Here is a 25,148-nt window from a genome sequence, read left to right as displayed (position 1 = left end):
CACGCCCTGCAACGCCGTACCATGTTGTACTCTCTCTCTCTGCTGCACAACGAGAGCGAGAGCGAGCGAGGCTGCAGCAGAACGAGGACGTGCTCTCGAGTCTCGCGAGGTCTGGGCGACAGAGAGCGCTCGTGGTACAAGTGTGGTTGCGTTGCTGCTGCGGCAAAGGGACGAAGCCCTCGGCGTGTTCGTCTACGTTCTCCTCCTGCGCCGTCGAGACGGCCGATCGACTCGCTCACTGCTCGGGCCCCTCGCCGCCGACCTCGCCCTGCTGCACGCCCGGACCGCCCTCGCCCTGCGGACGCTTGGCCGACACGATGCTGCACGAGAAAGACGGGAGCTCGTCAGTAGGTGCTCGTGCTCGAGAGCGTGGGAGAGAGAGAGAGAGCGAGGGGAGGAAGAGGGAGGAAAGGGAGGAAGAGAAGAGGAACGAGGGACGCACTCGTCGACGCGGAGGAGCAGGCACGCGCTCTCGATGGCCGTCTTGAGCGTCTGCGTCTTGACAGCCGCCGACTCCATGAGGCCCTCGCGGTGGTCCTTGACCTTGCCCGTCTCGCCATCGACGCCCCACGTGTGCTCGCCCGCGGCGTGCTTGGCCTGCGCGACGTCGACGAGGGTCAGGGGAGATCCGAGAGCGTACAAGAGAGAGAGCGAGGGAAAGGGAAAGAGGAAGCGCACCCTGAGCTCTGTCAAGACCCGGATCGCGTTGCCGCCGCAGTTCTGGATCAAGGTGCGCGGGATGACCTCCATGGCCTCGCTCACGGCGCGGTACGGCCACCCCTCGACGCCCTCGATCGCGCGCGCCGCCTTTGCGAGCCCGACCGAGACTGCGAGCTCGGTCGCGCCGCCGCCGGGCGCGAGGCGCGGGTCAAACACGACGTTGCGCGCGACGCTCATGGCGTCGGCCAGGTTGCGGTCCACCTCGTGCAGGATGTCCTTGGACGGTCCACGGAGCAGAATCGTGCACGCCTTGGGGTTGCGGCACTCCTCGAGGAACGAGAAGTAGTCGTCGCCGAGCTTGTCGACGTGGAACAGGCCGCACTGGGTCCCGACGTCCGACTCGCGCAGGTCGTCGACCCGGTTGACGATCGTCGCGCCCGTCGCACGCGCGATGCGGTTGTTGTCGCTCTTGCGCACGCGCCGGATCGCCGTGATGTTGGCCTTGACGAGGTAGTGCTGCGCGAGGTCTGCGACGAGAGGGGCGTCAGGACGAGAGGCTGGCGGGCAGGAGAAGGCGAGAGAGAGAAGGTGGGACGCACCGGACACGCCCTTTTCGGTAAAGACGAGGTCGGGCTTGAACTCGATGATGCGCTCGCACATGGCCTTGACCTGCTCCTCCTCGATCTCGAGCAGGCGGTTCCAGTCGGCCTCCTTGGCGACCTCGATGTCTGCAGAGCAAGGCGGCGAGTCAGTGAGGCGCGAGAGAGAGAGGAAGAGAGAGGGAGAAGGCGGGCGACGCACTCGTCTGGCTCTCGCCCTTCTTGTACTCGAGCGGGCAGTCGAGGAGGACGACTCGCGGGTTCTCGATGCGGCGGCGCATCTTGGGGTGCGTCACGTCCTTGTTGACCATGACGCCGTCGAGCACGCGCGAGTCCTCGAGCTCGCCGCCGGGCACCTTCTCGACCTTTGCGTACCGCTTGATGTCGACCGTCTTGGCGCCGTTCTCGTCGCGCGCGACGGTGCGGATCGCCTTGAGCGCGAGCTTGCACATCATGTCGGACCACCGCGAGACAAACTTGGTCCCAATGGCCGTCTTGATCAGGCGCAGCATCTCGTCCTCGTTGCTCGGGTCGACCGGGACCGAGATCGAGTCGATGATGCGCAGCGCCTCCTCGAGCGCGCGCTTGAACGCCGAGATGATGACGACCGGGTGGATGTTGCGCTCGAGGTACGGGAGCGCCTGCGCGAGAATCTCGCCGGCTGTCGGTGCAAGGGCGTCAGGAAGGGGTGGGGCGAGGAGGACGAGGGAGGAGGGAGGAGGAGCTCACCAAGGATGATGACGCTCGTCGTGCCATCGCCGACCTCCTCGTCCTGCGTCCTCGACAGCTCGATCATGCTCTTGGCCGCCGGGTGCGCGACCTCGATCTCGCGCAGGATGGCGTTGCCGTCGTTGGTGAGGCTGCAACGATGGGCGAGGTCAGGTCACGGTCGGTCTGGGCCACGAGAGGAGAAGTGGACGCACAGGATGCCGCCCATGGCTGCAAGAGAGGGGATGTGACGAAAGGGTGAGCAACATGCGGGCGTTCAACAGGCGGCACGCGAGGCGACGACGTCGCGACGAGTCCGACTGGAGAGGCGGGCATGACGCACGGTCGAGGATCATCTTGAGCATGGCTCGGGGACCTGTGAGGATAGCAAAAGTCAGTCGCGCGCTCAGAGAGAGGAACGGTGCTCGTCGAGCCGAACGAAGAGAGGAGGGGGGAGAGGGGGCGCACCGAGGCAAGTGCGGACGACATCGGCGACAGTCTGCGATGTACAGAGAGTCAGTCGCGCGGACTCGCACCGCACACAGCCTCGTCGCCTCGAAGGGAGACGAGGGAGATGAGAGGTCGGGGTCGAGCTGACCTTTGCGGCGACGATGTTCTGGGTGATGGCCTTGCGGCCCGAGGTGCGCTCGGGTCCGACTGTGGGTACAGCAGAGAGTCAGGTCCAGTCCATGCGGTGGGAGAGCCGGCTCGAGATGAGCGAGTCGGCGGAGGACGAGGAGCTCGCGCCGCCGCCGGCTCTCGCTCAGGACAGGGTGGGAGGGTCGAGAGAGAGGGTGGGAGGCGCACCGTTGACGACGTAGGCGTTCTGCTGCATCCTGCAAAGGGGCTGTCGACGAGGGAGGGCGAACCTCGGACGCGTCGCTCTTGCTCTCTCGCTCATCTGCGGCGCGCCAAACCGGCAAGCTTCAAACGAGCCTTGCGCCTTAGCCTTTGTGCGCTCTGCCTTGTGCGCTGCGCTGTACAGCACCGACCACTGCGCACTGCGCGGCCGCCAGAGCACCGTCTCAGCTCGCCGCCGCTCCTCCAGCCCCTCCTGCGCACCTCGCCTCCTCGTCACCTCGCCTCGACGAGCTCATATCTGGCTTCCACCAGCTCCACAGCGACCAGTCGACCTCAACTCTCGCAGCGACACGGCCCTGCCTCCGCTCGGCATGCGCCTGCCTCCCCCTTCCTCCCCCTCCTCCCCCCTCGTCCATCGCTCGCCGGCGGAGAGCTGACCTTTGTCTTCACAAGAGAGTCTCGTCGGTCTGTCGAGGAGTGCGCATGGTTACAGTCGATGCAATGCAAGTGATCACGCGTCTGCCCAGCGAGTTGCGCCGACTCGAGAGAGCGAGGGAAGCTGGTGGTGGTCCTCGCCGCTCGCTCACTGGGCCCGCTCGCGCAAAGCCTCGCTGAAAGCTCTCGTCAAGCTGTCGCTCTCCATCTCTCGAGATCGTGAGCGACGCATGCGCACAAGATGCGCCAGCTCGCTCAGTTGCGCCTCGCTCGCCGTCCCGGCTCTGCAGCAGCGTCCTCGCCTCCTCCCTCGCCGATGAGAGCCGAGAGTGCGCCGCGCTGAATCTGAATTGCACCGGCTGCACGACGCTGCGAAAAGTACTGAGGCGAGGCGAGGGCGAGCTGGGGCGGCGGCGTGCGAGGACGAGGAGGCGGGGAGCAGAGTTTGACGGTGGGCGGGTGTCGAGGCGCGGCGGGACGGGCGTGACGGTGTTTCGGGAGTGAGTGAAAGGGCGAGGTGTCGCTGGCAGCGGCGGTAGCCGTGTCGAGGTCGAGCTGGCGGTCGAGGTGATGAGGCGGGAGGGAGGGGAAGGAGGAGCTGAGGCGGTCGAAGCTGCGGTTGTGCGGCCCCGAGCTCGAGGTCTGCGAGGTCGTAGTGCACAAGGTGCAAGGGCGAGTGCACAAGGCAGAGTGCACAAGCAGCCGCGTGAACCTTGCCGAATCGGCCCACCTCACTCATCGCTCCGCTGTCGAGCTCTCGCTCTCCCCGGCTCAGACGTGCAGCAGCCAGCGTTGCACTTGCTCTACTCGGCTCAGGGGAGCGTGAACAGCACGCGCTCCTGCCAACAACCTGCTCCCGCTCGACCTCCCTCCTCCTCCCCCTCCCCCTCCCTCGCCCTCACGCGCCGACGTACGCACCCTGCTTGCTCCCAACCGCGGCCCACCAGATCGCCCACCCGGCAACGGCGCGGACGGCGAGGACCTGCACGAGGACGAGATGGTCAGTGACGGCGCGGCGAGAAGGCGCGGGCAGGAAGGAGCGCGAGAGAGAGGGAGGGACAGGGAGGGAGTCTAGCGAGAGGGGACGCACGAGGACAACGAGCCCGCCGGTGAGGTACTCGTGCTGCTTGACCCACGCGAGCGCCTTGGGCTCGCGCGGGAGGTCCTTGGGCCCGAGGCGCGCGTTGCGGATCTGGTACGCGCGCACGTTGGCGCGGATCGTCTCGGCGCGGCCCGACAGCGACTTCGACATGCCGTCAAAGTGCTCCTCGGTGTCGCTCGAGGCCCTCGGGCGCGACGAGCCCCTGCGCGAGCCGCTGCGCCTGCTCGACCCTGCTCCGTCTCGTCCGCCGCGCCGCTCCTCCTCGCCGCTGTCGCCATCGCCGTTAAAGTACGCGGCGAGCGGCCCGCCCTCGAGGTCGTACAGCGACTCGCTGTCGCGCAGCCGGCCGTGCATCCTCGAGCCGCGCTGCAGACGCTCGCGGTGCGCCGCGTTGAGCCGCTTGGCTCGGCGCTCGCGCTCGGGCGCGCCGTCGCTCTGCGCACCGGCGTCGTCCTCGCCGACGCTGTCGAGCGAGTCCGGGTGCTTGACGCCGAAGTAGGGGTTGACGGCGTCCGACGGGCGTCGCTCGGCTCGACGCTCGGCGTGAGGCTGCTGCTGCTGCTGCCGCCCGGCCCGCGAGCCCGCTTGACGCCACGCCTGCTCGTTGCTGGGCGACGTGTGCCGGCCGTCGCGCTCGGCTTGGTGCGTCTGGACGGCGGCGAGGAAGGCGGCCTCGCGCTCGTGCGGCGACGTCGGCGCTCGGCCCTCGCGCAGCTTCTTCTGCTCCTCGAGGCGCTCCGCGATGCGGCGCCGCTCGTCCTCGCTCGACTCGCGCTTGAACGGGCTGAGCGACCTTGGGCGACCCGGCGCGCCGGCGCGCTCGTCGTCCGAGCCCGAGCCCGAGTCCGACGCGAACCACGAGCCGTCGTCGTGCTGCTCGCGCTGGCGCTCCTCGTCCTCGATCGAGCTGATGCGGCGGACGTTGCGCGTGCTGCGCGTCGGGCTCGGCGTGTACATGTCGCGCTTGTAGCCCGGCGGCGAGGGAAAGTCTCGGTACGCGACCGACGAGTGGTGGCTGTCGACGGGGCTGCGGGATCGGCTGCGCTCGGCGGACGAGGACCGGGAGCGGAAGAGGCCGTCGTGCTCGTCGTCGCCGTCGAACAGGGCCGCGTCGTCGCCGTCGTCGTTCGAGAGGTGGGTCGCCGTCTTGCTCGACCGTCTCGCCGCCGGCCGGATCGTGCGGCTGCTGCTGCTGCGCGTGCGCAGGTCGCCGCTCGTCGTGTGGCGATGCAGAGCACGAGGTTGACGCTCGTGGTGGAAGCCGTCGACGCGGTCGCTGTCGCTCATGGGCTGCGGATCGTCGTACACGAACGGCGGCTGCGAGTCGCGCGAGCCAGGTTGCCACGTCGGCCCGTCCGACGACGTCGAGTCGCGACGAGACATCGAGCAGTGTGTAGCGAGCAAGCGAGAGGCGAGAGTGAGAGAGCGAGGGAGGGAAGCGGAGCCCGACCACAGGCCGAGGTCCGTGCAGGCAAGTCCGTCCGTGGGGCGCGCTCAGGCGTTCGTCCAGGAGCCCGAGCCCGGCATCAGCCTCTTCGTCGATCAGATGCCCACGTGCCGAGCCAGCCTCCGCAGCAGCCTGGAGACGGCGAGCGGCCGACCAGCAAAGATACGGCGGCGTGCATCACGGGAGAAGCGAGGCACAAGGCGCTCGCACTTGCAGCGTGCGACGGTCGAAGAGGACTTTTGAGCGCGCGTGAACTAGTTCAAAGCGCGAGGTGGATCTGTCGCGAGCGGGTGAGCCACGAGCGTTTCGCGAGCGGCGAGCGAGAGGTGCGACTTGGGAAGGTCGACCACGAGCAACGACCGCTCTCGCTCTCGCTCTCCCATTCTCGTGAAGCTCGGCGCAGGGCAGTAGCCTCGCAGCATCGTGCAAGGGATGTCTCGAACTGCTGCACGTCGACGCTCGATAAAGCTACGCCTTGTTCTGCTGCCCGGTCCCGAAGAACCACGCCGCCCAGCCGCCGACCGAGCAGAGCACGATCACCTGCGCATGCCGTGGGAGGAGTGTCAGTGACGCTGCCGGCGAGCGAGAGAAGAGAAAGGGAAAGAGAGACGCACGAGAAGGACGCCGCCGCCGACTTTCCACTCGCGCCCGGTGATGCGGCTCCGAAATGGCCGCCGCTCGTGCACGTCGTTCGGCACGAGCCGAGGCGACGTGATACCGTCAAAACTGGCGAGGTGTCGAGAGCGAGAGGACGAGGCAGGATGGTCGCGCCCGGACTCGAGGTCGTCCTCGCCATTCAGGCTCGCCAGCGCTCGCCGATGCGCGGTCGACGGCGAGACCGAGGCCGACGACGACCGAGTCTGACTAGAGCGCGGCGCATCGTGTCGTCCTCGAGGACCCGCCTCTTCGCGAAAGGCTCGGTCGACGTCGAGAAGCGGGTCCTCCTCGAGGCCGTGCACGTTCCTCCCCTCGTTGGCGCTCGGCCGTCGTCCCGCCCTCGAGCGCCGCTCCTCCTCAAGCATCGTCGACGCCGACCGAGAGCGCGCCCGAGGTAGGACGCCGCTGCTCGAGCTGCGCGCGCTGCGCCTGCCGCGCTCGCCGTCCTTGGCCGTGCTCGACCGCCGACCTCGAGACGTGCTGCGCGCCCGCTCGCCGTTGCCGCTGTCCTGCCGCACGTGCGCGCTGCGGCTGCGGCTGCGCTCGCGCTTCATCCTCGAGCCGTCGTCGTGCAGCTCGAGGTCGTGCGGGACGTCGTAGTAGACGGGCGCGCGAGCTTTGCGGTACGACCAGTTGGGCGTCTGGCGGCGGCTGTCGGCGTGGTGATCGTACAGCTTGTCGACCTCGCCCGAGCGGTCGGTGAAGGCAAAGTGCGAGTCGGGAAGGTGGACGGTCGAGACGGGCGAGGGGAACAGGTGCGCGAGCGGGTCCTGCTCGTGCGGGACGTGCGGTACGGCCCTCGCGTAGGAGCCGTCGCCGGCGGTGCGAGTCGGACGAGTGGCGCCGTACAGGCGCGGGTTGCTGTTGATCGCGTCCTCGTTGCCCGGCGTTGGCCACGGCAGAGCGTCGGGCGTGAGCGGCCACGAGGCGCGGTCCGTGCGGCTCGTCTCGCGCTCATGTCGAGCCGTGTTGGGGCGCATGTCGACGAGCGAGATACAGCAGAGCTTGAGGGAGAGCGGAGCCCGAGATGCGAAGAGCGAGGAGCGGCCAAGAGCTGCGGGTCCGCGGACTGTCCGCCGTGCCCGAGGTACGGACGGACAAGGGAGCGTCGGCGGCGTGACCGGGCCGGCGCGGCAGACTTGTCGCGAGGGAGAAGCGAAGAAGCTGTGGGAGAGAGCGGCGGAGTGGGAAGAGGGAGATGCGCGTGAAGGCGAGGAGGTGAAGCGAGGGAAGAAGAAGCGCAGTCGGAGCGGGGGCCCTGCTGAGGACTCAGGAGTGCGCGTTGGTTCGCTTTTCATCGGGAGGAGACCACGAGGCGCGAGCAAGAGACGTTCGGCGTGCCGTGTGGGCGTGAGCGCGTGCGGGGTCGATCTCGTCCTCGCTGCTTGCTCTCACCCACTCGACGCGCCCCAGGTGAGCTCGTCCGCTTGCTGGGTCAACTCGCAGCACAGCACTGACTAGGTTGCACACCCGCCAGCCCCGCCACAGCCGCTCTTCGCCTCGCCGCCCCCACCTCGCGCCTCGGACAGGTTGCATCAGCCCCAGCTCACGTTGCGCCATCCTCCAACTCGGTCCCTCGACCTCGTCCTCGCACCGCCTAGCCTGCACCACACACGCACACCATGAGCAGCTACACGCCCATCCAGCCCCCGATCCACGACTCGGCCTTGAGCCTCATCGGCCACACCCCGCTCGTCCGCCTCGACCGCATCGCCCGCGAGGAGGGCCTCGAGTGCAACCTCCTCGCCAAAGTCGAGGGCTTCTCGGCCGGTGGCAGCGTCAAGGTGCGCCCCTCTTTCTCGTTCCCGGCCGCCCAGAGCTGCACTCGAGTCGCGCACCTCGAGGGACGCCGTGCTCACGTGCCTCCTTCCGAACACAGGACCGCATCGCGCTTCGCATGGTCGAGGAGGCAGAGAAAGACGGCAGGCTCATCCCAGGCTATTCGGTTCTCGTCGAGCCCAGTGCGTCCCGCTTCCTCCTCTTCTCGCCGTCCCTCGAAGAGCTCGCCCTGACCTCTCACTCCCTTTCTCGTGCAGCAAGCGGCAACACCGGTATCGGCCTGGCTCTCGTCGCTGCGGTCAAGGGCTACCGTTGCATCATCACCATGGTGCGCACGCGACCGGCCCTCTCGTCGAGCCCTTGTCGCGACGAGACCTGACGCTCCTCCCGGACCTGCAGCCCGAGAAGATGAGCAAGGAGAAGTCCAACACGCTCAAGGCCCTCGGTGCGTCCCTTTTCTCCTTCTCGTCGCGACGTCGATCTGGAACTGACGCTCGTACCCACAGGCGCCGAGATCTACCGCACCCCGACCGAGGCGGCCTGGGACTCGCCCGAGTCGCACATCAGCCTCGCCAAGCGCATCGTCGAGTCGACCCCGGGCGCCGTCATGCTCGACCAGTACAACAACCCTGCAAGTGTGTCTCTCGAGCGCTCCTCCTTGCCTGGCGCTCCGGCGCCAGGCTGACTCGAGTTGTAGCGAACTGACTCCCTCTCCGCACAGACCCCGACGCCCACTACCACCACACGGCCGTCGAGCTCCTTCAAGCCGTGTCGTCCGTCCCGGCGACCCCGAATCGCCCCTCGAGCGGCACGGTCGACGTCATCGTCGCCGGCGCTGGCACCGGTGGCACCCTGTCGGGCCTCTCGAAGCGCTTGCGCGAGGCCAACCCGAACCTGATCAGCCTCGGCGTCGACCCGGTTGGAAGCATTCTCGCGAGGCCTGAGAGCCTCAACGTGCTCAAGGACGGTGAGAGCGCCATCTATAAGGTGCGTCCGAGCGCTCTTTTCCCCCTCGTCCTCGAGTGCCACCCTGACGCTTTCTCTTTTTCCTGCAGGTCGAGGGCACCGGCTACGACTTTGTGCGTCGCCTTCTCAGCTCTCGAGACTGCTCTCGCCGTCGCACAGAGCCCTGACGCGCTCGTCGCCCCGCCCCACACAGGTCCCCGCCGTCCTCTCTCACGACGCCGTGACGCACTGGATCAAGTCGGCCGACCCGCTCTCGTTCGCGACGTGCAAGCGCCTGATCCGCACCGAGGGCCTCCTCGTCGGCGGCTCGAGCGGCGCGAGCGTCGGCGCCGCGCTCGAGTGGCTCAAGAGCGACGAGGGGTGGAACAAGGTAGGCGGCGTCAAGGGCATGAACGTCGTCGTCGTGCTGCCAGACTCGTGCGTCTCTCGCTTTCTCTTCTTCCGCTCTCGAGCGACGAGCACTGACCCCTCGCCCTCGTCGCCCGCAGGCTGCGCAACTACATCACGTCGACCTGGCTCAACGACGAGCCGACGCCCGCCGCCGCCAAGCAGGGCGACGCAGGCGTCCAGGAGGACCTCGGCGACGTGTCGACGGCGGCGCGCACGAGCGGGCTCGCGACGCCGCCCATCTGAGCCGGGTCAGCGGTGCGCGAGGCAGAACTTCTCTCTCGGTTGGGTCGCCCTTAATCTGTATACTCTCCCTCGGACTAGCTCTCTTTCTCTGTGTCATGTCTGTAGAACCATCGTTGCAGTTCCTCGTTCGCGCTCCTCATTTCCTCGGCGGCAGCGCCGGCGGTCCTACTGCCGGCAGGCCCACCTCTGCCCCGTCCTTCTCGATCCGGATCGGCCCTTTGGCGAGAGGAAAGCCGCCCGGCCCGCGCATGACCTCCTCCGGAATGTCGGCCGCACGCTGCTGAGCGGCGAGGGCGGCCGTCTTGGACGCGTAGACCTTGGTCGGCTTGAGAGCGCCCGACGAGAAGGCGTGCTGGCGCTTTTCGAGCTGCGGACGGCGAGAGACGTGAGCGTCGTCGTCCAGAGAGAGAGAGAGACTGATGCGAGAGGAAAGGGGACGCACGTCGTGAGCCCACATGGCCGCGCCGATGCGGTTCGAGATGCTGAACACGAGGCCGACGAGAGGGATCCGCTCCATGAGGGACGCGACGAAGCCAAACACTGCGGGGCCGAGATCTCAGTCTCGTGCTCTGCCTCGGAGGATTGAGAAGAGGCCGGACGCACTGCGGTAGCCGATCTCGCGCTCGGTGACGAAGAGCTCGACCTGGAGCGGCCTGTGGGCGTCGAGACGGGTCAGGCCTTGCGGCACGGTGGCGAGAGCTTGATGAGACGCACGTCATCTTCTTGGCCGCAAAGTACTGCGAGGAGGAGTAGGGCTGGGTTAGGTCGGCGGTCGAGTCAGGCGAGGAGGGGAAGGGGAGACCCACAGTGCGGTGCAGGGACCTGCCGAGCGTGAGGGAGCGGATGGCGCTCATGACGGCGAGGCTGAGGCCGGGAATGAAGCTGAGGGGTGTGAGAAGAACTGCGAGGGCGAAGGAGCTTGAGATGAGCTGCCCTCTGGGAAAGGGAAGGGCAAAGGGGAAGGCGGGACGCACCTCGGAGGAGGACGATGCGCATGAGCGGGCTCGACAGGCGCATGTAGAACGACTGCTTCTCGCCTGCACGCTTGGCGCGCTCGACGGGCGGCACGAGCCATTCCTCGGTGTAGGGCTGCCAGAAGTCGGGGGCTGCGTACCGTCAAGGGGTCAGCTTTCGTCGAGGAGAGGCAGGGGAGGAAGAGCGAGACGGGCGCACCTTTGCCCCTGCTGCGCACGGTCGCCTCGTACACCTCGTCGCGGCTCTTGCGCAACTCGCGCTTGAGCATCCACTCGAGGAACATGGACGCCTGGCCGAGGACGAGCATCCAGGTCGTGTACTGGACGGGCGACACGCCGAGGAAGTTGGCGTTGTGGATGTCGCTCGGCGAAAAGGGGCTCCTCGCGAGGATGAACTGGACGTAGATGCGAGTGGCGGGGAGCGAGACGACGGCGAGCGGGAGAGCGAGGAGGAGGGCGCGCTGGAGCGCCTTGCCCGAGCGGCGCCAGATGGGGCGGTACAGGCTAGAGTCGGTGACGAGTCGGTATGCTCCAACTGTGTGCGCCCGAGAGCCCCAGGTCAGCTGTGTGAGGCGACAGAGGCGGTGCAACCTCGTGACGAGAGGAGGGGAGGACGGACCGAGGACGTAGGCAGGCGGGAAGCCAAGTAGCTCGACGGGCATGTTGATAGTCGCTGTGTAGCTCTCGCCGGTCACAGCTGGCGGAACGAGGGCGAGGGAGGAGAGCGAGAGGCCGACCGCCCGCAGCTCGCGACGAGCGGCAAGCGAGGTGGGGGAAACCGCTCTCACGCTCTCGCCTCACGCCTGGGCAAGCTCGCAGACCCGCACAAGACGAGGAGATACAGTCATTGCAAACGATGCCGGACCGCGCGAAAGAGATGGTCTGCCAAAGGAGCCACGAGGCGGAAAAAGGTCCGAGCGGGCGCCAGGCGAGGGAGAAAGAGAGAGCGAGACGGGGGTATCGATGCGAGTGCGAGGGGGCAGTGACAACTTGCGATGCTGAGTGAAGGATTTGCGAGGCAACGGGTGCGCCGGGAGGGAGGGAGGGAGGGAGGAGGGAGAGACGTAGGAGGAGGAAGGTCAAGGCGCTCGCGCTTAGGCGAGCTTGCCGAACGAGATAGTCGGCGCGGCGTCGGTCGAGCCGTAGTTGAACACGGTGTACGTGTTGCGCAGGAGAGGAACTGCGAGAAGCGAGAAGAGGAAGACGTCGTGAGCTTTCGGGCTGCGCCGACGAGGAGGGAAGAGAGGGAGGCCGACGCACCGCCGAGAATCCCAGCCGACTGGCCGAGGAACTCGATGTCGACGCCAAAGACCGACGTCGCGCACATGTTGCCGCCCTCCTCCCACGCGCCGAGCTTGAGGTCCTCGGCCGGGATTCCGTACTTGGGCATCGTGTTGACCGGGCGGAAGCTGTTGAACTGGAAGCCGAACGTGCCGACAGCGTCGCAGGGCACCGACCAACGGTCGACCGAGTAAGTCTTGCCGGCGAACCCGAGCGACGTCGCGTACTTCGGGTCGAGGACCGCGCCCGGGATGTTCTCGTGCACTGTGTGCGTGTGCGCCCGTGCGGCTCGTCAGTACTCGACACTGCGGTCAGGAGGAGAGAATAGAAAGGGAGACGCACGAGCCTTGGCCAAGACCTTAGGGAGGTACGACTGCAAGGGAGCAAGGCTGTCAGTCGGGCGTCGCCGAGGGGGGTCGACGAACGAGCTGAACGTACGGTAGCCGCGCCCGAGTCGATGAGCGTCATGGGAGTGGACAGGTTGTTGCGGACGAACTTGCCGTTGAACCAAATGTTGCTGAGCGTGAGCCCCCACTGCGAGAAGAAAGAGAAGGTCCGAGCGGGTGAGCGCCCTCGAGTCTCGGCAGAGCGCACGCTCGAAGGACAGTCGAGAGGGACTCACGTAGCCGATCTGCGTAGCCTTGTTCTCGAGAGTCTGCAGCTTGCCCGTGTACCGGCTCGTGTCCTCGCCGCCGAGGACGACCTCGGAGCCCGACTGGCCCTTGGGCGCGATGTACAGGCCGAACTTGTTCTCGGCGAGCTGGCCGGCGGCGATGAGGTTGTCGATAAAGTTGGGCTGACGAAGCTGCAGGAGAGATCGTGGTTCAGTGAAGGGCAGGCTGGCAGGAGCCGACGCGAGAGGAGAACAGGCGACGTACGTTGCTCTGGGGCGCAAAGCCGAGGCCGAGGGTGCCCGAGACGCCAGGCGAGTCGCCCTTAGACTCGACGAGGCCTGTAGAGAGGTCGGGTCAGGAGACAGTCGGCTTCACGTGGGCGTCGCGAGGAAAATGGACGCACCAAAGACCTGCTTCGGGACCGAGAGACCGCCGACCGAGAAGGCGTCGGCGCTGACCTTGCCGCGGTACGAGCCCGAGACGACTGCGAGAGGGTCGAGACGGTCAGGAAGGTCCAGACGAGGGAGGGAAAGACGGCACGCACAGTTGAACTGCGTGACCTGGCCGTCCGACGAGTAAGTGGTCGACTTGGACGGGTCGAAAGCGAGCCCGCCGTTGGCCGACGACGACTGGACGATCATGTCGTACGAGCCCGTGTCGAACGTGAAAGTGGCGGGCTGAGCCGGCGTACCGACGCTGCCCGCGATGGCGACCTGCGAGGAGGGGCTCGAGCGTCAGGCGACGAGGGCAGAGCTCGAGAGAGAGAGAGAGAGCGAGAGACGCACGTTCTGCCCGCCACCGACGGTGTTGTCGAGCGAGACCTTGGCCGGGCCGGTGTTGCACTTCTTGGCGAGCCTGCGCTTCTCGGGCGACGACGAGACGACCTGCGTCTTGACGTCGGCGGCGGCCTGCGCGTCGTACTGCCTCGCCTCGAGCTTGGCGAACGTGCTGGCGATGTTGCTCTGGAGCGCGGCCTCGTTGACGGTGCCGTCCGGGTTCACGACCGACGGGACGGCGCCAGAGAGGCGGACGGGCGACGGGAGGGCGTCGACCAGCGACGCCGACGAGGCGGCGAGGATGGCGAGAGGGGCGACGGCAGAGCGGAAGAGGACCATGATCGAGGACGTCGAGAAGGATGTGAAGCGAGACAGGGGAAAAGGCGAGGCGATGAGGATGAGACGAAGCAGGAGAGAGAGGTGCGGCGAGCACCCCCTCTCTTGTAGCAGAAGCTGCGGGGTGCGAGCTCGCAGCCGAGGAGAAAGGGCCGACAAGAAGGTTGCTGCCCCACCAGCTGCAGCCGAGACGACAATGGGAGGGAGCGAGGGCGGGAGCCGAGCGAACGTCCTCGAGCGGCCGCGCGAGAAAGGGAGCGGCGAGCAAGGTTCCCCTGCTCGTCCCTGATCCGTGCGCCGCTGATGCCATTGTCCTTGTCCAACCTAGAGCTGGCCACCGATCCGGCGCGACCGCCAGCCCTGTCCCCGCACAGCTCGTCCTCCCTTTGTCGTCCCCGCTCCGGAGCATGACGATGCCGCGTGCGCCTCGCTCGACGGGAGCCGCGCGAGGGAGGTCGACCGAGGCACGAGGCGAGCTAGCAAGCCATGCGAGGCGACCGAACCGCATCGGGGGGCGACTGCGCCGAAAGCTTGTGAGCGCGAGGTGCGAGAGGAGGAGAGCTCGAGCGAGCTCGCCGCACCGCCGGCCCCGCGGCGTCGCCGACGGCAACGAGGACCGTGCGCCTCTCTCATCGCTCTCGACGTCGCGTGCACGCACAAGGGAACGCTCTCGACTCGACAAGGTAGAGCGAGCGAGGGTACAGGCAAAGAGTGAGGGTGCGAGCGCGCATCTATTCCAAGTCGACGCCCGACCGGCTCACAAACTCGTAGATCCGCCTGCGGTTCGTCTCGTCCGTCTCCTCTGCGCCACCAGCCTCGAACAACGCCTTCATGACGGCCCTCGCGAGCGCCGGGCCGGCCTCGGCGTCGCTCGTCGCGCCGTCGACCTGGGCGCACGCGAGCAGGGCCGGGTACTCTTGCCTCGCCGGCGGCGGCGGGTCGTTCTTCTTGCGCTTCTGGTTCTTGCGCGGGTCGGGCTTGGGCGGTAGGAACGCCTCGAGGAGCGGCGAGAAGACGTTGTCGGTGAAGCGCGCAAACATGACCTTGGTCGGGCAGATGGCGAGCGTGTGGCAGATCGGGGCGAGGAGGGCGACGAGCGGGACGACGCGCTCGGGCGCAGGGGCAGGAGAGTCCGAGTCGGACTCGAAGGCGGAGGTGGAGGAGGACGCGAGGTGGGCCGAGCAGGTGCGCTCGATCTCGTCGTTGTAGATGTCGGCGAGGTGGTACGCGAGCGTGTGGAGCACCTTGGGGTCCTGGACACTGTGGCGGGGCGCAAGGTGTCAGAAAGGAGGCGCGTGAACATGAGAGGGACAAGAAGACGCACTGGAGAGGACCGCCCGGGCCGGTCAAGATCTCGTTGTACTCGGCGACCGCGTGCTCGTCCCACGCCTCACGCTCGAGAAGGCGGAAGCCGGCGTGGACGAAGCGCCTGATGAGGAGGAGGAACTTGTCGAGCCTGTGACGCGAACAGCTGTCAGTCGGGGTGCTCGCCCACGAGGAGAAGGAAGGAGAGGGAGGGGGACGCACCGGTGCCGGTCCATGCCGTACCACTCGGTGACGATGGCGTGCCAGAACCCGCGCAGGTAGCACAGGGCGGCCCTCGTGCGCTCGACACGGCCGTTGCGCGAGCGGCTCTTGGGCCGCACGTCGAGCGTCAAGTCGGCGAGCGTCTGGGCGAGCTGCTGCTGCACGAGGGGCTTGTCCGACATCCAGAAGCCTGCAAGGGGGGGGGGGCGTTCAAGGGTCAGCTGGGTCTGTTGGGGACACAGAGAGGCAGAGCGAGAGACGCACAGTAGAAGATACCCTTCCACAGCTTGTCCATCTCGTCGGGCCTCAACCGCGCGTCGACGGCCGACTCGTCCTCCCACTTGAGCTCGCCGACCGGTAGCTCCTCGTCCTCCTTGCTCTCGCCGTCCTGCTCGCCGTCGACCGCACGCGGCTGGATGCGGCCCGCCGAGAGGAAGCGCGACAGCGAGGCGACGGCCTTGTCGCGGACGTGCTTCTCGCCTGCGCGCACACGCTCGCAAGGTCAGCTCTCGTGCGCTGCGCCCTCCGAGAGAGAGAGTGAGAGCAAGGGACGCACTGCTGGCGAGGAACTTGCCGAGCGGCGGGGTGGTGCTGCTCGGTGCTCCTCCTGCGGCCGAGGTGCGCGGCTGCTTCTTGGCCTTCTTGGCCGGCGGGTGCGCGTCGGTCGCGCTCAGGGGCCGCTTGGCGGTGTCGGCGGGCATGCTGGCTGGTCGCTGTGCCGCTGGGTGGTGCGAGCGAGGTGGGAGATGAGGCGAGGCGAGCAACGAGCCAGGCCCGAGCTGGTTCGCTTCCCCGCCCAAGTCTCGAGCACAATGTCGACAGCTGGCTTGCGAGCTCTCTGTGGGTCCTTGTGCTGCACTGAAGATGACCGGTGCTCGCTCTCAGAGACGCACGAAGCCTTGCTCTCGAAAGGCTCTGCACTCATCCTCTCGCTCTCGCGGTCGAGGAGCAGGACGACGCCGGGCAAAGCACTGCACGTCTAGGCTGCGAGGAGACGACGACCGACGAAAGCGAGAAGAGGGGCGGGTGCGAAAGGCTAATGGTGACAAACAGGGGACGGAGAGAGGGGAAGGAAAGCGACGATGGAAGGGGCGAGGGGAGGAAGGCGAGGCAGAGGCGGGCGGGCTATGGGCGTCACGAGCGTCAGTCCCTGCCGACCAAATAGACAAGCAGCACACGAGGCGCGAGCTGTGTCGCGCCACGCACGCAGGCCCTCGTTCAAGTAGAAGCAGGGACGCACCTCGACCCTCACCCCCTCCTGCTCCTCCCGCACGCCCACACACCGAGCGAGACGTCCTCAGACGCTCACTTCCTGACGTCGTCAAACTGCTCGCCGCCGACGACGCCGCCGCGCATGCTCTTGGCCACGTTCTGCACAAACCGGTCGCGGTTCTGGCGCAGGTCGTTGGCGGCGTCTGCCGGGGCACGAGGGCGAAGAGGACGAGGGAAAGAGGGAGAAGGAGAGGAAAGGAAGAGTGTCAGGGAGGGCGAACGGGAAGTGAGAAGAGAGAGAGAGGAGGACGCACCCTTGTTGAGCGGGTCGTCGGCGTTCGGCTCGAGGAAGAGGTACTGGAGGCCGACCATGACGGCGTTGAGGTTCAAGACGGGCTTCCAGTCCTCGCGCAGGATGTTGAGGCACACGTTGCCCTCGAGGTCGAGGTTCGGGTGGTAGATCTGCGGGTGGTCGAGGGTGAGGGTGGGTAGGCGAGCGAGACGAGGTCGGCAGGGCGAGGAGCAAGGAGGCGAGGGAAGAGAGCGTCAGGCTCGAGTCGTCGGATGGGGCAATCGAGAAGAGCGAGAGCGAGGCGCACCTTGGGGACACACTTGACTTTGGGCGGCTCGTGCGGGTAGTTGTTGTTGATGTTGACGGTAAACTTGAACGTGCCGCCCTTGTACATACCTGTTGATGGGAGAATAGTCTGGTCAGTACCGACTCCTGCAGTGCAAGCGCGACAGCCACGAGAACGAGTCGTCGAGGGACCGAGGCGCAAGAGGACGAGGACGGGCACCGACTGACCCTCGTCCGGCGCGATCGTGAGCTCAAAGTTGAGGAGGTCCTCGGCGTTGGGAAAGTTGGTCTTCATCGTCGGCGGGAGGTCGAGCTCGGTCAAGTCTGCCGTGACGAGGAGATCGAGTCGCGGCATGTCGAGGAAGGAGGGTGGGCGGTGGCGAGGTGGGGCAGACGAGGGGCGAGGGGCAATGGGTAAGCACTTGTTATCGTGAGCTCCCGAGTTCTGGCGGGGGCTAGATGTTGGCCCCTTGCGACCCACGGCTCTCGAGAGCTGCACGGCCAGGTCGAAGAGGCGGTGCACACGAGTCGCGGTCGCCGAGGGACGAGCGCTCGCTCGCTGCTCGCCATGCGGCCCCAGCCATACGCTCAATCGCGCTGAAGAGCGCTCAAGGCGCAGGAGGGAGAAGAGGAGGGAGAGGACGGACCCTTCTGAACGCGGATGAGGGCGGCCGAGGTCTTTGGCTTGGACTTTGCTGCAGCGTCCTCCGACTTGCGCATGCTCCAGATCTGTATTCGATGTGGATAGGAGATCAGCTCGGGCGGATCAAGGCGAGAGGGAGAGAGTGGGCGGACCTTCATCATCTTGGGCGAGGTGCGAGGGGGAGGTCGAGGTGGAGAAGAGGTGGCGGGTCGCGGTGGCGAGTTGAGCGGCGCTGTGGGCGAGGCAGGAGTCAGTCTGTGTGCTGTACGAGTCTGTCTGGTGCGAGTGGAGCGAGGAGGTGAATGATGGCATCGGCGGGAGGAGGTGGAGGACGAGGCGACGGTCGCTGTGCCCGGCGGCAAAGGGGGGCGGGCGTGCGTAGTGGACTGGGTACTGTGCAGCACCAGAGAGAGCTCACTTGTGCAGCGGGTCGAGGTGATCGGTCGAGTCGGAGCGGGGTGAGCCGGACTCAGACGCGAGCAACGACGACGACGACGAGGCGACGACCTCGCTTCTCTCGTCCACTCTCCCCTTGCTGGACTCTGCTTCTGCACCAAGGCTATGCTCTCCAGGCTGCGCACCGCACCCCGATCAGCGACGCGCTTCCTGTCGACCTCGGCCGCCGCTCCCTCGCCTCTCGCCCTCGCTCGCGAGCCTCAACAACGTCCGACGTCGGACTCTGCCCTCTCTCGAGTGAGCACCTCTCGCTCGTCTCGCCCGACTCGTCACCCCTGACAATCCCTATCGCACAGGCCCGCACCCGCATCGCCAACCGCGACCACGTCCAGGTCGCCCCTCCCCTCGTCGACTCGTTCGGCCGCAAGCACGACTACCTCCGCCTGTCCCTCACCGAAAAGTGCAACCTGCGCTGCACCTACTGCATGCCCGAGCAGGGCGTCCCGCTCCTCCCAAAGGACGACCTCTTGACCGCCGACGAGATCGAGCGCGTCGCCCGCGTCTTTGTCGACCACGGCGTGCGTAAGATCCGCCTCACCGGCGGCGAGCCCACCATCCGGCGCGACATTGTCGACATTGTCGGTGCGTCGACCCTCCTCGCATTGTCACCTCGCCCTCGTTCGCCCGTGCTTCCCGACTGACCTTTTCAACCTCCCTCCCTCGCCTCGTCCTCGCAGAACGCCTCGGCCGCCTGTCGCTGTCGTCCCTCGGCATGACGTCCAACGGTATCGCCCTCAAGCGCAAGCTCCCCGCCCTCGTCTCGGCCGGCCTGTCGTCCCTCAACCTCTCGCTCGACACGCTCGACCCGTTCAAGTACGAGCTCGTGACGCGCCGCCGCGGGTTCGACGCAGTCATGGACTCGCTCGACATCGCCCAGGGGCTAAAGCCCAAGGGCCTCAAGACCAAGGTCAACGTCGTCGTCATTCGCGGCCTCAACGACCACGAGGTGCCCGACTTTGTCGAGTTGACTCGCGAGCGCGACATTACGGTCCGCTTCATCGAGTACATGCCCTTCGAGGGTGCGTCCCACTCTTTGGCCCTCTCTCGTGACGGTCCTCGTGACTGACTCGGTCTCGCCGCGTCCGCAGACAACCGCTGGTCGACCGCCAAGCTCGTCCCGTCGTCGGAGCTCCTGTCGCTCATCTCGGCGCGCCACCCGGCATCCGGGCTCGACAAGCTCCAGGACGCCGCGAGCGACACGACGAGGGCGTATCGCGTCCCTGGGTACGCCGGCAGCTTTGGGTTCATCAGCAGCATGACGGACCACTTTTGCGGCGGCTGCTCGAGGTTGAGGATCGGCGCTGACGGGCGCGTCAAGGTGCGCTCTCGCGTCCTCTCTGTGTTCCTCTCCTCCCTCTCTCGGTCGCCCTGGACCCCGGCCTGATGCCGCTCGAGCCCCCTCGCAGGTCTGCCTCTTCGGCCCTCCCGTCCTCTCGCTTCGCCCGCTCTTGCGCTCGTCGCCGGCCTCGCCCACGTCCGACGCCGCCCTCATGCACGCCGTCGGCGGCGCCGTGTACGGCAAGAAGTTTGCGCACGACGGGCTCGGCGGGCCCGAGGGCATCAAGCGCGAGGGCAAGATGGGCCCGATGGTCGGCATTGGTGGGTGAACGGCGAGGGCTCTTCCCTCTCTCGAGCGAGCGGGAGCATGGGCGCTCACGCGCGTTCTCTTGCGGGGCAACAGGTGCGTCGGCGCTCGTTCTCTCGTCGACCTGGGCTGCGCGGCGCTGCTTCACAGCGTCTCGCTCGGCCCTACTCGCGCTTCTTCACGGTACTGACTCGGATTCTCGTCACAGCAGCGTCTCTGCCGATCTCGCCCCTGCGTCCCACCCGCCGTCCTCGGACGCGCACGCCGCTGCACCTCCTCGGCCCCTCGACCTCGTCCCCCCTTTCCTTTCCCACGACCCGCCTCTTCTCCTCGACCTCATCTCCCCGCACTTCTTCCTCCTCGTCATCTGACGACAACGACTCGTCGCCTCGCCTGACGCACATCGACCCGAGCACGGGCAAGGCCGCCATGGTGTCGGTCGCCGGCAAGGCGTCGACGCTGCGCTCGGCGACGGCCGTCGGGCGCGTGTACGTGCCGCCGGCCGCGTTCGCCCTCATCGACTTTGGCGACGAGCACGAGCACGAGCTCGAGCAGGTCGAGCGCGACGGCTCCCGACGACGATCTCGGCGCGGCGGCATGAACAAGAAGGGCGACGTCGTGAGCGTCGCGCAGCTCGCCGGCCTCATGGGCGCCAAGCACACGTCGCTCCTCATCCCGCTGTGCCACCCGGTCCCGCTCTCGCACGTCGCCGTCGAGCTGCGGCCCCTGCGCGCGACGAGCGAGGTCGAGGTGCGCTGCACGGCGACGTGCGAGGGCGCGACGGGCGTCGAGATGGAGGCGCTCACGGGTGTCAGCGTCGCGGCGCTCACCGTGTGGGACATGTGCAAGGCGGCCGGCGGCAAGGAGATGGAGATTCGCGGGCTCAGGGTCGTGAGCAAGAGCGGCGGCAAGAGCGGCGACTGGGTCCGGCCCGACTTTGACGAGCAGCGCGACGACGTCGAGTAACGAGGACTGGTACTCTCTCGACTTTGGACGCGCCGACGAGAATGAGAGAGAATGTGAGAGTCACGCGAGTTGCAGCTCGACTCGCTCTCGGACCCTCTACAGCTTGGCCTTCTGCTTCTCCCGCTTGGCCGCGTCGCGCTCCCTCCTGCCCTTCATCGCCTTGCCGACCCTGCTCCCGTTCTCCCTCCCGAGCTCGGCGCTAATCCACTCGCCGACCTGACACAGCTCGTCGAACGCCCTCGAGCGCGCTCCGTCCCCCCACCCTGCGCCGCCGAGCACGCCCCACTTCTCGCCCGCCGCGACGTCTGGATCCGACAAGACCGTCGTCGGGATCTCGCTCGCGCTGAGGGCGTACAGGACGTCCTCGGTCGCGACGTTGCCCGTCGCGCCGGGCGAGTACGGGCAGCCGCCGAGCGCCGCAATCGAGCTGTCGACCGTGCGGATGCCGAGCTGCGAGACGCAGTGCAAGATCGAGGCGAGCGCCGTGCCGTACGTGTCGTGGCAGTGTGCCTGTTAACGAGAATCACGCCAGGTCTCGTACGAAATCTCGAGAGAGAGAAAGGAGGAGGAGGGGACGCACGGCGAGTTGTCGAGCGGGCACACCCTGCTGCTCACACGCTCCGACGACCTCGTCCCACCCTCTCGGCACGCCGACGCCGATCGTGTCGCCGAGGCTGACCTCGTACGCGCCGAGGTCGCGCAGCGCCTTGGCCACGTGTGCGACCTGCTGCGGCTCGACCCGGCCGTCGAACGGGCACCCGAGCACGACGCTCACGTACCCGCGCACCTTGAGCCCTCGGTCGCGTGCGGTGCGGAAGACGGGCTCGAGGCGCGAGAGCGACTCGGCGACCGAGCAGTTGAGGTTGGCGCGCGAGAAGCCCTCGGACGCCGAGACGAAGACGGCGATCTCGTCGGTGAGGTTGGGCGGCAGGGCGAGGAGCGAGTCGAGGCCCTTGATGTTGGGCACGAGCACCGGGAGGGAAAGGTCCTTGTGCGTCGAGCGCAGGGCGGAAAGGCGGGACGATTGGAGGACGTCGGCGGTCGACGCCATTTGCGGGACCTGCGAGCAGAGGGGAGCCAAGTCAATCGTGTTTCCCTGCGCGTTATGCTGCAGGAGAGCTACGCTCGCCCAGCAAGAGTCCAGGGAAACGTGCGCGGACTCACCCACTTTGGGCTCACGAAGCTCCCCGACTCGACACACCTCAGCCCGCCCTTGACGAGCCGCTCGATGAGCTCGACCTTGACATCGGTCGAGATGACGGCCTTCTCGTTCTGCAGGCCGTCGCGCGGGCCGACCTCGACGACCTTGACGCGGCGCGAGTCGAGCGACGACGAGCTGAGCGGACGGAGCTGGGCGAGGTGCTGAGGTGCGTGGGCGCGGGCGAGTTGCGCTCGCAGGCTGCGAGGAGTGATTGCGCGGTGCATGGTGGCTGTCGCAAGCTCGTGCGAGGTGTAGTGAGGGAGCAAAGAGCGAGAGTCCGGCTCTCGGCAGCGGAAATGTGGGGGCGAAAGGCAAGCCGTCGGCCGTCGAGTGCGTCGCTCGCAAGCTTCGAGCGAGCAGGCAGCAAGCAGCAGAGATTACTCGAGAGCAGCAGCGAGCGCGACCGAGGCAGCAGCTGAGCGCCGACGTGTGACGCTCAAAGGCGCACGAGCCTGCTTTCTTCTCGGACTGTCGCTCTCACGCTCGACGACGACGACGACGAACTGCTCAATTCACTGCAACGTCGTTCTCGCTCGCACTACATGCGGAAGACGCCAAAGTTGCCCACCTTCTTGCGCTCCTCAGGCCGCCACGCCTTGTTGACGACGCCGAGCGCGAGCCCGAGGACGGTGCGCGTGTCCGAGGGCAGGATGATGCCGTCGTCCCACCTGCGAGCGGTGCGTCGAGGATGTCAGGATCGAGAGACAAGGGGAAGGGGGAGAGAGGAGGAGAAAGAGGACGCACAGCCTCGCACTGCCGAACACGGCCTCGCTCTCGTGCTCAATCTGGTCGCGCAGCCGCGCCGTCTGGTCGTGGTCGGTCGAGACGGTCGCCATGACGCTCGAGAGCTGGTCGGGACCCATGACGGCGACGCGCGCCGAGGGCCATGAGAAGAGGAAGTGCGGCGAGTACCTGCACGGGCTCGAGCGCGAGTCAGTGACGGCGCGACCGAGGGAAGGTAGGACGAGCAGAGAAAACGAGGAGGTACGCTCGCCCAGCCATGCCGTAGTTGCCGGCGCCGTACGACCCGCCAACGTTGATCGTGATCTTGGGGCACGACGTCGCCGCGACGGCCCGCACGAGCTTGGCGCCGTTCTTGGCGATGCCCTGCACGAGCGCGGTCGAGACGAGTCAGGGATGTCCTGCGTGAGGGAGGACGAAAGAGAGGGAGCGAGCGCGGGACGCACGCCCTTTTCGGCCGCCGTGCCGACCATGAAGCCCGTGATGTTGACGAGGAACACGAGCGGGACGCCGCGCTGCTCGCACAGCTGGATGAACTGGGTCGCCTTGAGCGCCGAGTTGGACACGAGGACGCCGTTGTTGGCGATCTGTGTCAAGAGAAGGGGAGAGGGGAGAGGGTCAGTTCGGAGGAGGAGGAAAGGGCTCGAGAGGGAGGGACGCCGGGACGCACGATGCCGACTTGGTGACCATGGACGTGGGCTGCGGGGCAAGGAGAATGTCAGAGAACATCCGCGAGGTCAGGCGAGGGGCAGGCGGTGAGAAGGGACGCACCGAAGCCCGTGACGACCGTCTCGCCCCACTCGCGCTTCCACTCGGCAAACCTGCTGCCGTCGACCGTGCGCGCAATCACCTCGCGCATGTCCCAGCTCTTCTTGAGGTTGGTGCCCGTTACGCCGCCGAGCTCGTGCGGGTCGTACAGCGGCTCGTCGGCCGGCGCGCTCGAGCCCATCTCGCTCGCGGGCGCAGAATGGCCGCCGCCCGTCCCGGCCGACGCGAAGCCGCCGACGGCTTGACGTGCAAGAGCGAGCGCGTGCTCGTCGCTGATCGCGAGGTGGTCGACGACGCCGCTCTCACGAGCGTGCATGGCGCCGCCGCCGAGCGTCTCGGAGTCGACCTCCTCGCCGAGGGCGGCCTTGACGAGCGGCGGCCCGGCGAGAAAGATCGAGCCCTGGTTGGCGACGATGATGTTCTCTGTGGACGTGAATAGATGCGTCAGTCGAAGGCGTCCACCCGGCGCCTCGACATGGACAGAGGGATGACGAGAAGGTCGGGGAAGGAGACTCGGGCCGACGCACCGTCTGCCATGGCCGGCACGTAGCTGCGCACACGTGGTACAGGTGGACGTCAGTACTGCCTCAAGGGACGAGGCAAAGGGAGAGAGGGACACACGCTCCACCAGCGACCGAGATGCCGTGAACGACGGCGAGTTGCCTGCGCGAGGGAGGACCGAGTCAGCCAGGGCACCTCGAGGTGCAGCCGGCGAGACGAAAGGGAGAGAGGAGGACGCACGGAATGCCGTCTGCGCTCATGCGCGCCATGTTGTAGAAGATGCGGCCGAAGTGCTCGCGGTCCGGGAACACGTCGCGTTGATGCGGCAAAGCGGCACCGCCCGACTCGACTGCGTGAGGGTCGATGTCAAGCATGGACTATGAGACTCGAGTGGGAGAGGAGGACGCACCGAGGTAGATGCAGGGCAGGCGGTTCTGCGCGGCGATTTCCTGCGCGCGAAGGTGCTTCTTGACCGTGATCGGGTGGTACGAGCCGCCCTTGACGGTTGCCTGCTCGCGAGAGTGTCAGTTAGGGATCCTTCTGCGGGACCGTAGAGGACGCAGACGCACGTCGTTGGCGACAATCATGCACTCGACGCTGCGGGATCGGGTCGTCAGCTCGTGCGGCTCGGTAGAGAGGGAGAGAAGGGACGCACCCGTTGACCCTGCCGATGCCGGTGACCATTGCCGCTCCTGGGACCTTGCCGCCGTACATGCCCTCGGCCGCGAGCGCCGACAGCTCGAGGAACGGCGAGAACGGGTCGAGGAGCTTGTCGATGCTGCGGACGTGCAAGGGCGGCCGTCAGTGCTGTTCCGAGGATAGGATTGGGGACAAGAGACGCACCGCTCGCGTACGAGGAGCTTGCCGGCCTTCTTGGCCTTGTCCCTCGCGCGCTCTCCTCCGCCGAGGGCGACCTTGCCCCACATGGCCCGCAGCTCGTCCTCGCGCTCCTTCATCTGGCCGGCGCGCTCCTCGAACGTGGCCGAGTTGGGGTCGACGAGCGAGGTGAGGACGGGGAAGGCGTGCGGGTGTGCGGGCTGGGTTGCAGGGCGACGGGCGAGGGACGAGAGGGAGGAGTGTGCGGCCGCGAGGGGCGCGCGGTGTGGCCGAGGTGTGGTGATGCCGCGTGGGCAGCGGGCGAGAGTCGAGCGCAGCATGGCGTGGCTGTAGTCGCTCTTCGAGTGTAGCGAGGAGGAGGAGGAG

General features: G+C 67.1%; 10 protein-coding genes across 10 annotated transcripts; 2 read left to right on the top strand and 8 right to left on the bottom strand.

Moving 5' to 3' along the window:
- Positions 1–128: 128 nt before the first annotated feature.
- On the bottom strand, positions 129–2,814 carry RHOBADRAFT_25196 (uncharacterized protein). The gene is made up of 11 exons (XM_018412672.1): positions 2,775–2,814; positions 2,566–2,624; positions 2,436–2,466; positions 2,311–2,343; positions 2,183–2,198; positions 1,989–2,119; positions 1,462–1,920; positions 1,260–1,388; positions 679–1,187; positions 443–597; positions 129–320 (listed from the first exon to the last, which is right to left on the bottom strand). Exons 1-11 carry the CDS (start codon positions 2,800–2,802, stop codon positions 236–238), a joined length of 1,635 nt encoding a protein of 544 aa, XP_018272212.1. The 5' UTR covers positions 2,803–2,814; the 3' UTR covers positions 129–235.
- Positions 2,815–6,188: 3,374 nt separating this feature from the next.
- RHOBADRAFT_52206 (uncharacterized protein) lies at positions 6,189–7,389 on the bottom strand (the record flags this gene model as incomplete). The annotated part of the gene is made up of 2 exons (XM_018416225.1): positions 6,189–6,292; positions 6,367–7,389. The coding sequence occupies 2 exons, from the start codon at positions 7,387–7,389 to the stop codon at positions 6,221–6,223; spliced, it is 1,095 nt and encodes a 364-aa protein (XP_018272211.1). The 3' UTR covers positions 6,189–6,220.
- Positions 7,390–8,031: 642 nt separating this feature from the next.
- RHOBADRAFT_34778 (uncharacterized protein) lies at positions 8,032–9,787 on the top strand (the record flags this gene model as incomplete). The annotated part of the gene is made up of 9 exons (XM_018413228.1): positions 8,032–8,193; positions 8,289–8,370; positions 8,446–8,516; positions 8,588–8,633; positions 8,695–8,823; positions 8,910–9,175; positions 9,244–9,267; positions 9,348–9,571; positions 9,643–9,787. 9 exons carry the CDS (start codon positions 8,032–8,034, stop codon positions 9,785–9,787), a joined length of 1,149 nt encoding a protein of 382 aa, XP_018272210.1.
- A 92-nt stretch (positions 9,788–9,879) lies between these two features.
- On the bottom strand, positions 9,880–11,423 carry RHOBADRAFT_52204 (uncharacterized protein; the record flags this gene model as incomplete). Its single annotated transcript, XM_018416224.1, has 8 exons — positions 9,880–10,154; positions 10,230–10,327; positions 10,391–10,440; positions 10,502–10,524; positions 10,594–10,688; positions 10,762–10,893; positions 10,961–11,296; positions 11,381–11,423. 8 exons carry the CDS (start codon positions 11,421–11,423, stop codon positions 9,924–9,926), a joined length of 1,008 nt encoding a protein of 335 aa, XP_018272209.1. The 3' UTR covers positions 9,880–9,923.
- A 432-nt stretch (positions 11,424–11,855) lies between these two features.
- On the bottom strand, positions 11,856–13,771 carry RHOBADRAFT_52203 (uncharacterized protein; the record flags this gene model as incomplete). Its single annotated transcript, XM_018416223.1, has 9 exons — positions 11,856–11,941; positions 12,022–12,306; positions 12,385–12,415; positions 12,481–12,576; positions 12,665–12,847; positions 12,921–12,994; positions 13,060–13,140; positions 13,201–13,369; positions 13,442–13,771. 9 exons carry the CDS (start codon positions 13,769–13,771, stop codon positions 11,856–11,858), a joined length of 1,335 nt encoding a protein of 444 aa, XP_018272208.1.
- Positions 13,772–14,474: 703 nt separating this feature from the next.
- On the bottom strand, positions 14,475–15,996 carry RHOBADRAFT_52202 (uncharacterized protein; the record flags this gene model as incomplete). The annotated part of the gene is made up of 5 exons (XM_018416222.1): positions 14,475–15,028; positions 15,093–15,224; positions 15,296–15,485; positions 15,560–15,775; positions 15,852–15,996. The coding sequence occupies 5 exons, from the start codon at positions 15,994–15,996 to the stop codon at positions 14,500–14,502; spliced, it is 1,212 nt and encodes a 403-aa protein (XP_018272207.1). The 3' UTR covers positions 14,475–14,499.
- A 254-nt stretch (positions 15,997–16,250) lies between these two features.
- Positions 16,251–18,172, bottom strand: RHOBADRAFT_25188 (uncharacterized protein). Its single transcript, XM_018412671.1, has 8 exons — positions 18,148–18,172; positions 17,880–17,961; positions 17,732–17,813; positions 17,313–17,408; positions 17,107–17,195; positions 16,822–16,969; positions 16,536–16,710; positions 16,251–16,420 (listed from the first exon to the last, which is right to left on the bottom strand). The coding sequence occupies exons 2-7, from the start codon at positions 17,886–17,888 to the stop codon at positions 16,601–16,603; spliced, it is 534 nt and encodes a 177-aa protein (XP_018272206.1). The 5' UTR covers positions 17,889–17,961; positions 18,148–18,172; the 3' UTR covers positions 16,251–16,420; positions 16,536–16,600.
- Positions 18,173–18,288: 116 nt separating this feature from the next.
- RHOBADRAFT_48166 (uncharacterized protein) lies at positions 18,289–20,754 on the top strand (the record flags this gene model as incomplete). The annotated part of the gene is made up of 6 exons (XM_018415104.1): positions 18,289–18,420; positions 18,480–18,765; positions 18,861–19,202; positions 19,272–19,501; positions 19,590–19,782; positions 19,977–20,754. The coding sequence occupies 6 exons, from the start codon at positions 18,289–18,291 to the stop codon at positions 20,732–20,734; spliced, it is 1,941 nt and encodes a 646-aa protein (XP_018272205.1). The 3' UTR covers positions 20,735–20,754.
- Positions 20,755–20,783: 29 nt separating this feature from the next.
- Positions 20,784–22,159, bottom strand: RHOBADRAFT_34767 (uncharacterized protein; the record flags this gene model as incomplete). The annotated part of the gene is made up of 4 exons (XM_018413227.1): positions 20,784–20,972; positions 21,051–21,244; positions 21,315–21,794; positions 21,899–22,159. 4 exons carry the CDS (start codon positions 22,157–22,159, stop codon positions 20,831–20,833), a joined length of 1,077 nt encoding a protein of 358 aa, XP_018272204.1. The 3' UTR covers positions 20,784–20,830.
- A 314-nt stretch (positions 22,160–22,473) lies between these two features.
- On the bottom strand, positions 22,474–24,901 carry RHOBADRAFT_13398 (uncharacterized protein; the record flags this gene model as incomplete). The annotated part of the gene is made up of 13 exons (XM_018412140.1): positions 22,474–22,603; positions 22,680–22,847; positions 22,924–23,042; positions 23,123–23,263; positions 23,347–23,375; positions 23,448–23,867; positions 23,972–23,994; positions 24,066–24,107; positions 24,186–24,294; positions 24,355–24,454; positions 24,515–24,542; positions 24,601–24,723; positions 24,789–24,901. The coding sequence occupies 13 exons, from the start codon at positions 24,899–24,901 to the stop codon at positions 22,474–22,476; spliced, it is 1,545 nt and encodes a 514-aa protein (XP_018272203.1).
- Between the last annotated feature and the right edge of the window lie 247 nt (positions 24,902–25,148).

The sequence above is a fragment of the Rhodotorula graminis genome, assembly GCF_001329695.1.
Source record: "Rhodotorula graminis WP1 unplaced genomic scaffold RHOBAscaffold_4, whole genome shotgun sequence".
Taxonomy (NCBI): Eukaryota; Fungi; Basidiomycota; class Microbotryomycetes; order Sporidiobolales; family Sporidiobolaceae; genus Rhodotorula; species Rhodotorula graminis.
This window is presented reverse-complemented; position numbering and strand designations above follow the sequence as displayed.

What these genes read in the sequence shown, in the direction of transcription:
- RHOBADRAFT_25188 (XM_018412671.1), bottom strand. An exon ending in CACGATCGCGCCGGACGAGG is followed by an intron (nt 17,196 to 17,312) that starts GTCAGTCGGTGC and finishes TCCCATCAACAG; the next exon opens with GTATGTACAAGGGCGGCACG. An exon ending in CGACGACCCGCTCAACAAGG is followed by an intron (nt 16,711 to 16,821) that starts GTGCGTCCTCCT and finishes GTGCCCCGGCAG; the next exon opens with ACGCCGCCAACGACCTGCGC.
- RHOBADRAFT_25196 (XM_018412672.1), bottom strand. Translation starts at nt 2,802, where the DNA reads ATGCAGCAGAACGCCTACGTCGTCAACG. An exon ending in GACGAGCGTCATCATCCTTG is followed by an intron (nt 1,921 to 1,988) that starts GTGAGCTCCTCC and finishes TTGCACCGACAG; the next exon opens with CCGGCGAGATTCTCGCGCAG. An exon ending in GAAGGGCGAGAGCCAGACGA is followed by an intron (nt 1,389 to 1,461) that starts GTGCGTCGCCCG and finishes CTTGCTCTGCAG; the next exon opens with ACATCGAGGTCGCCAAGGAG.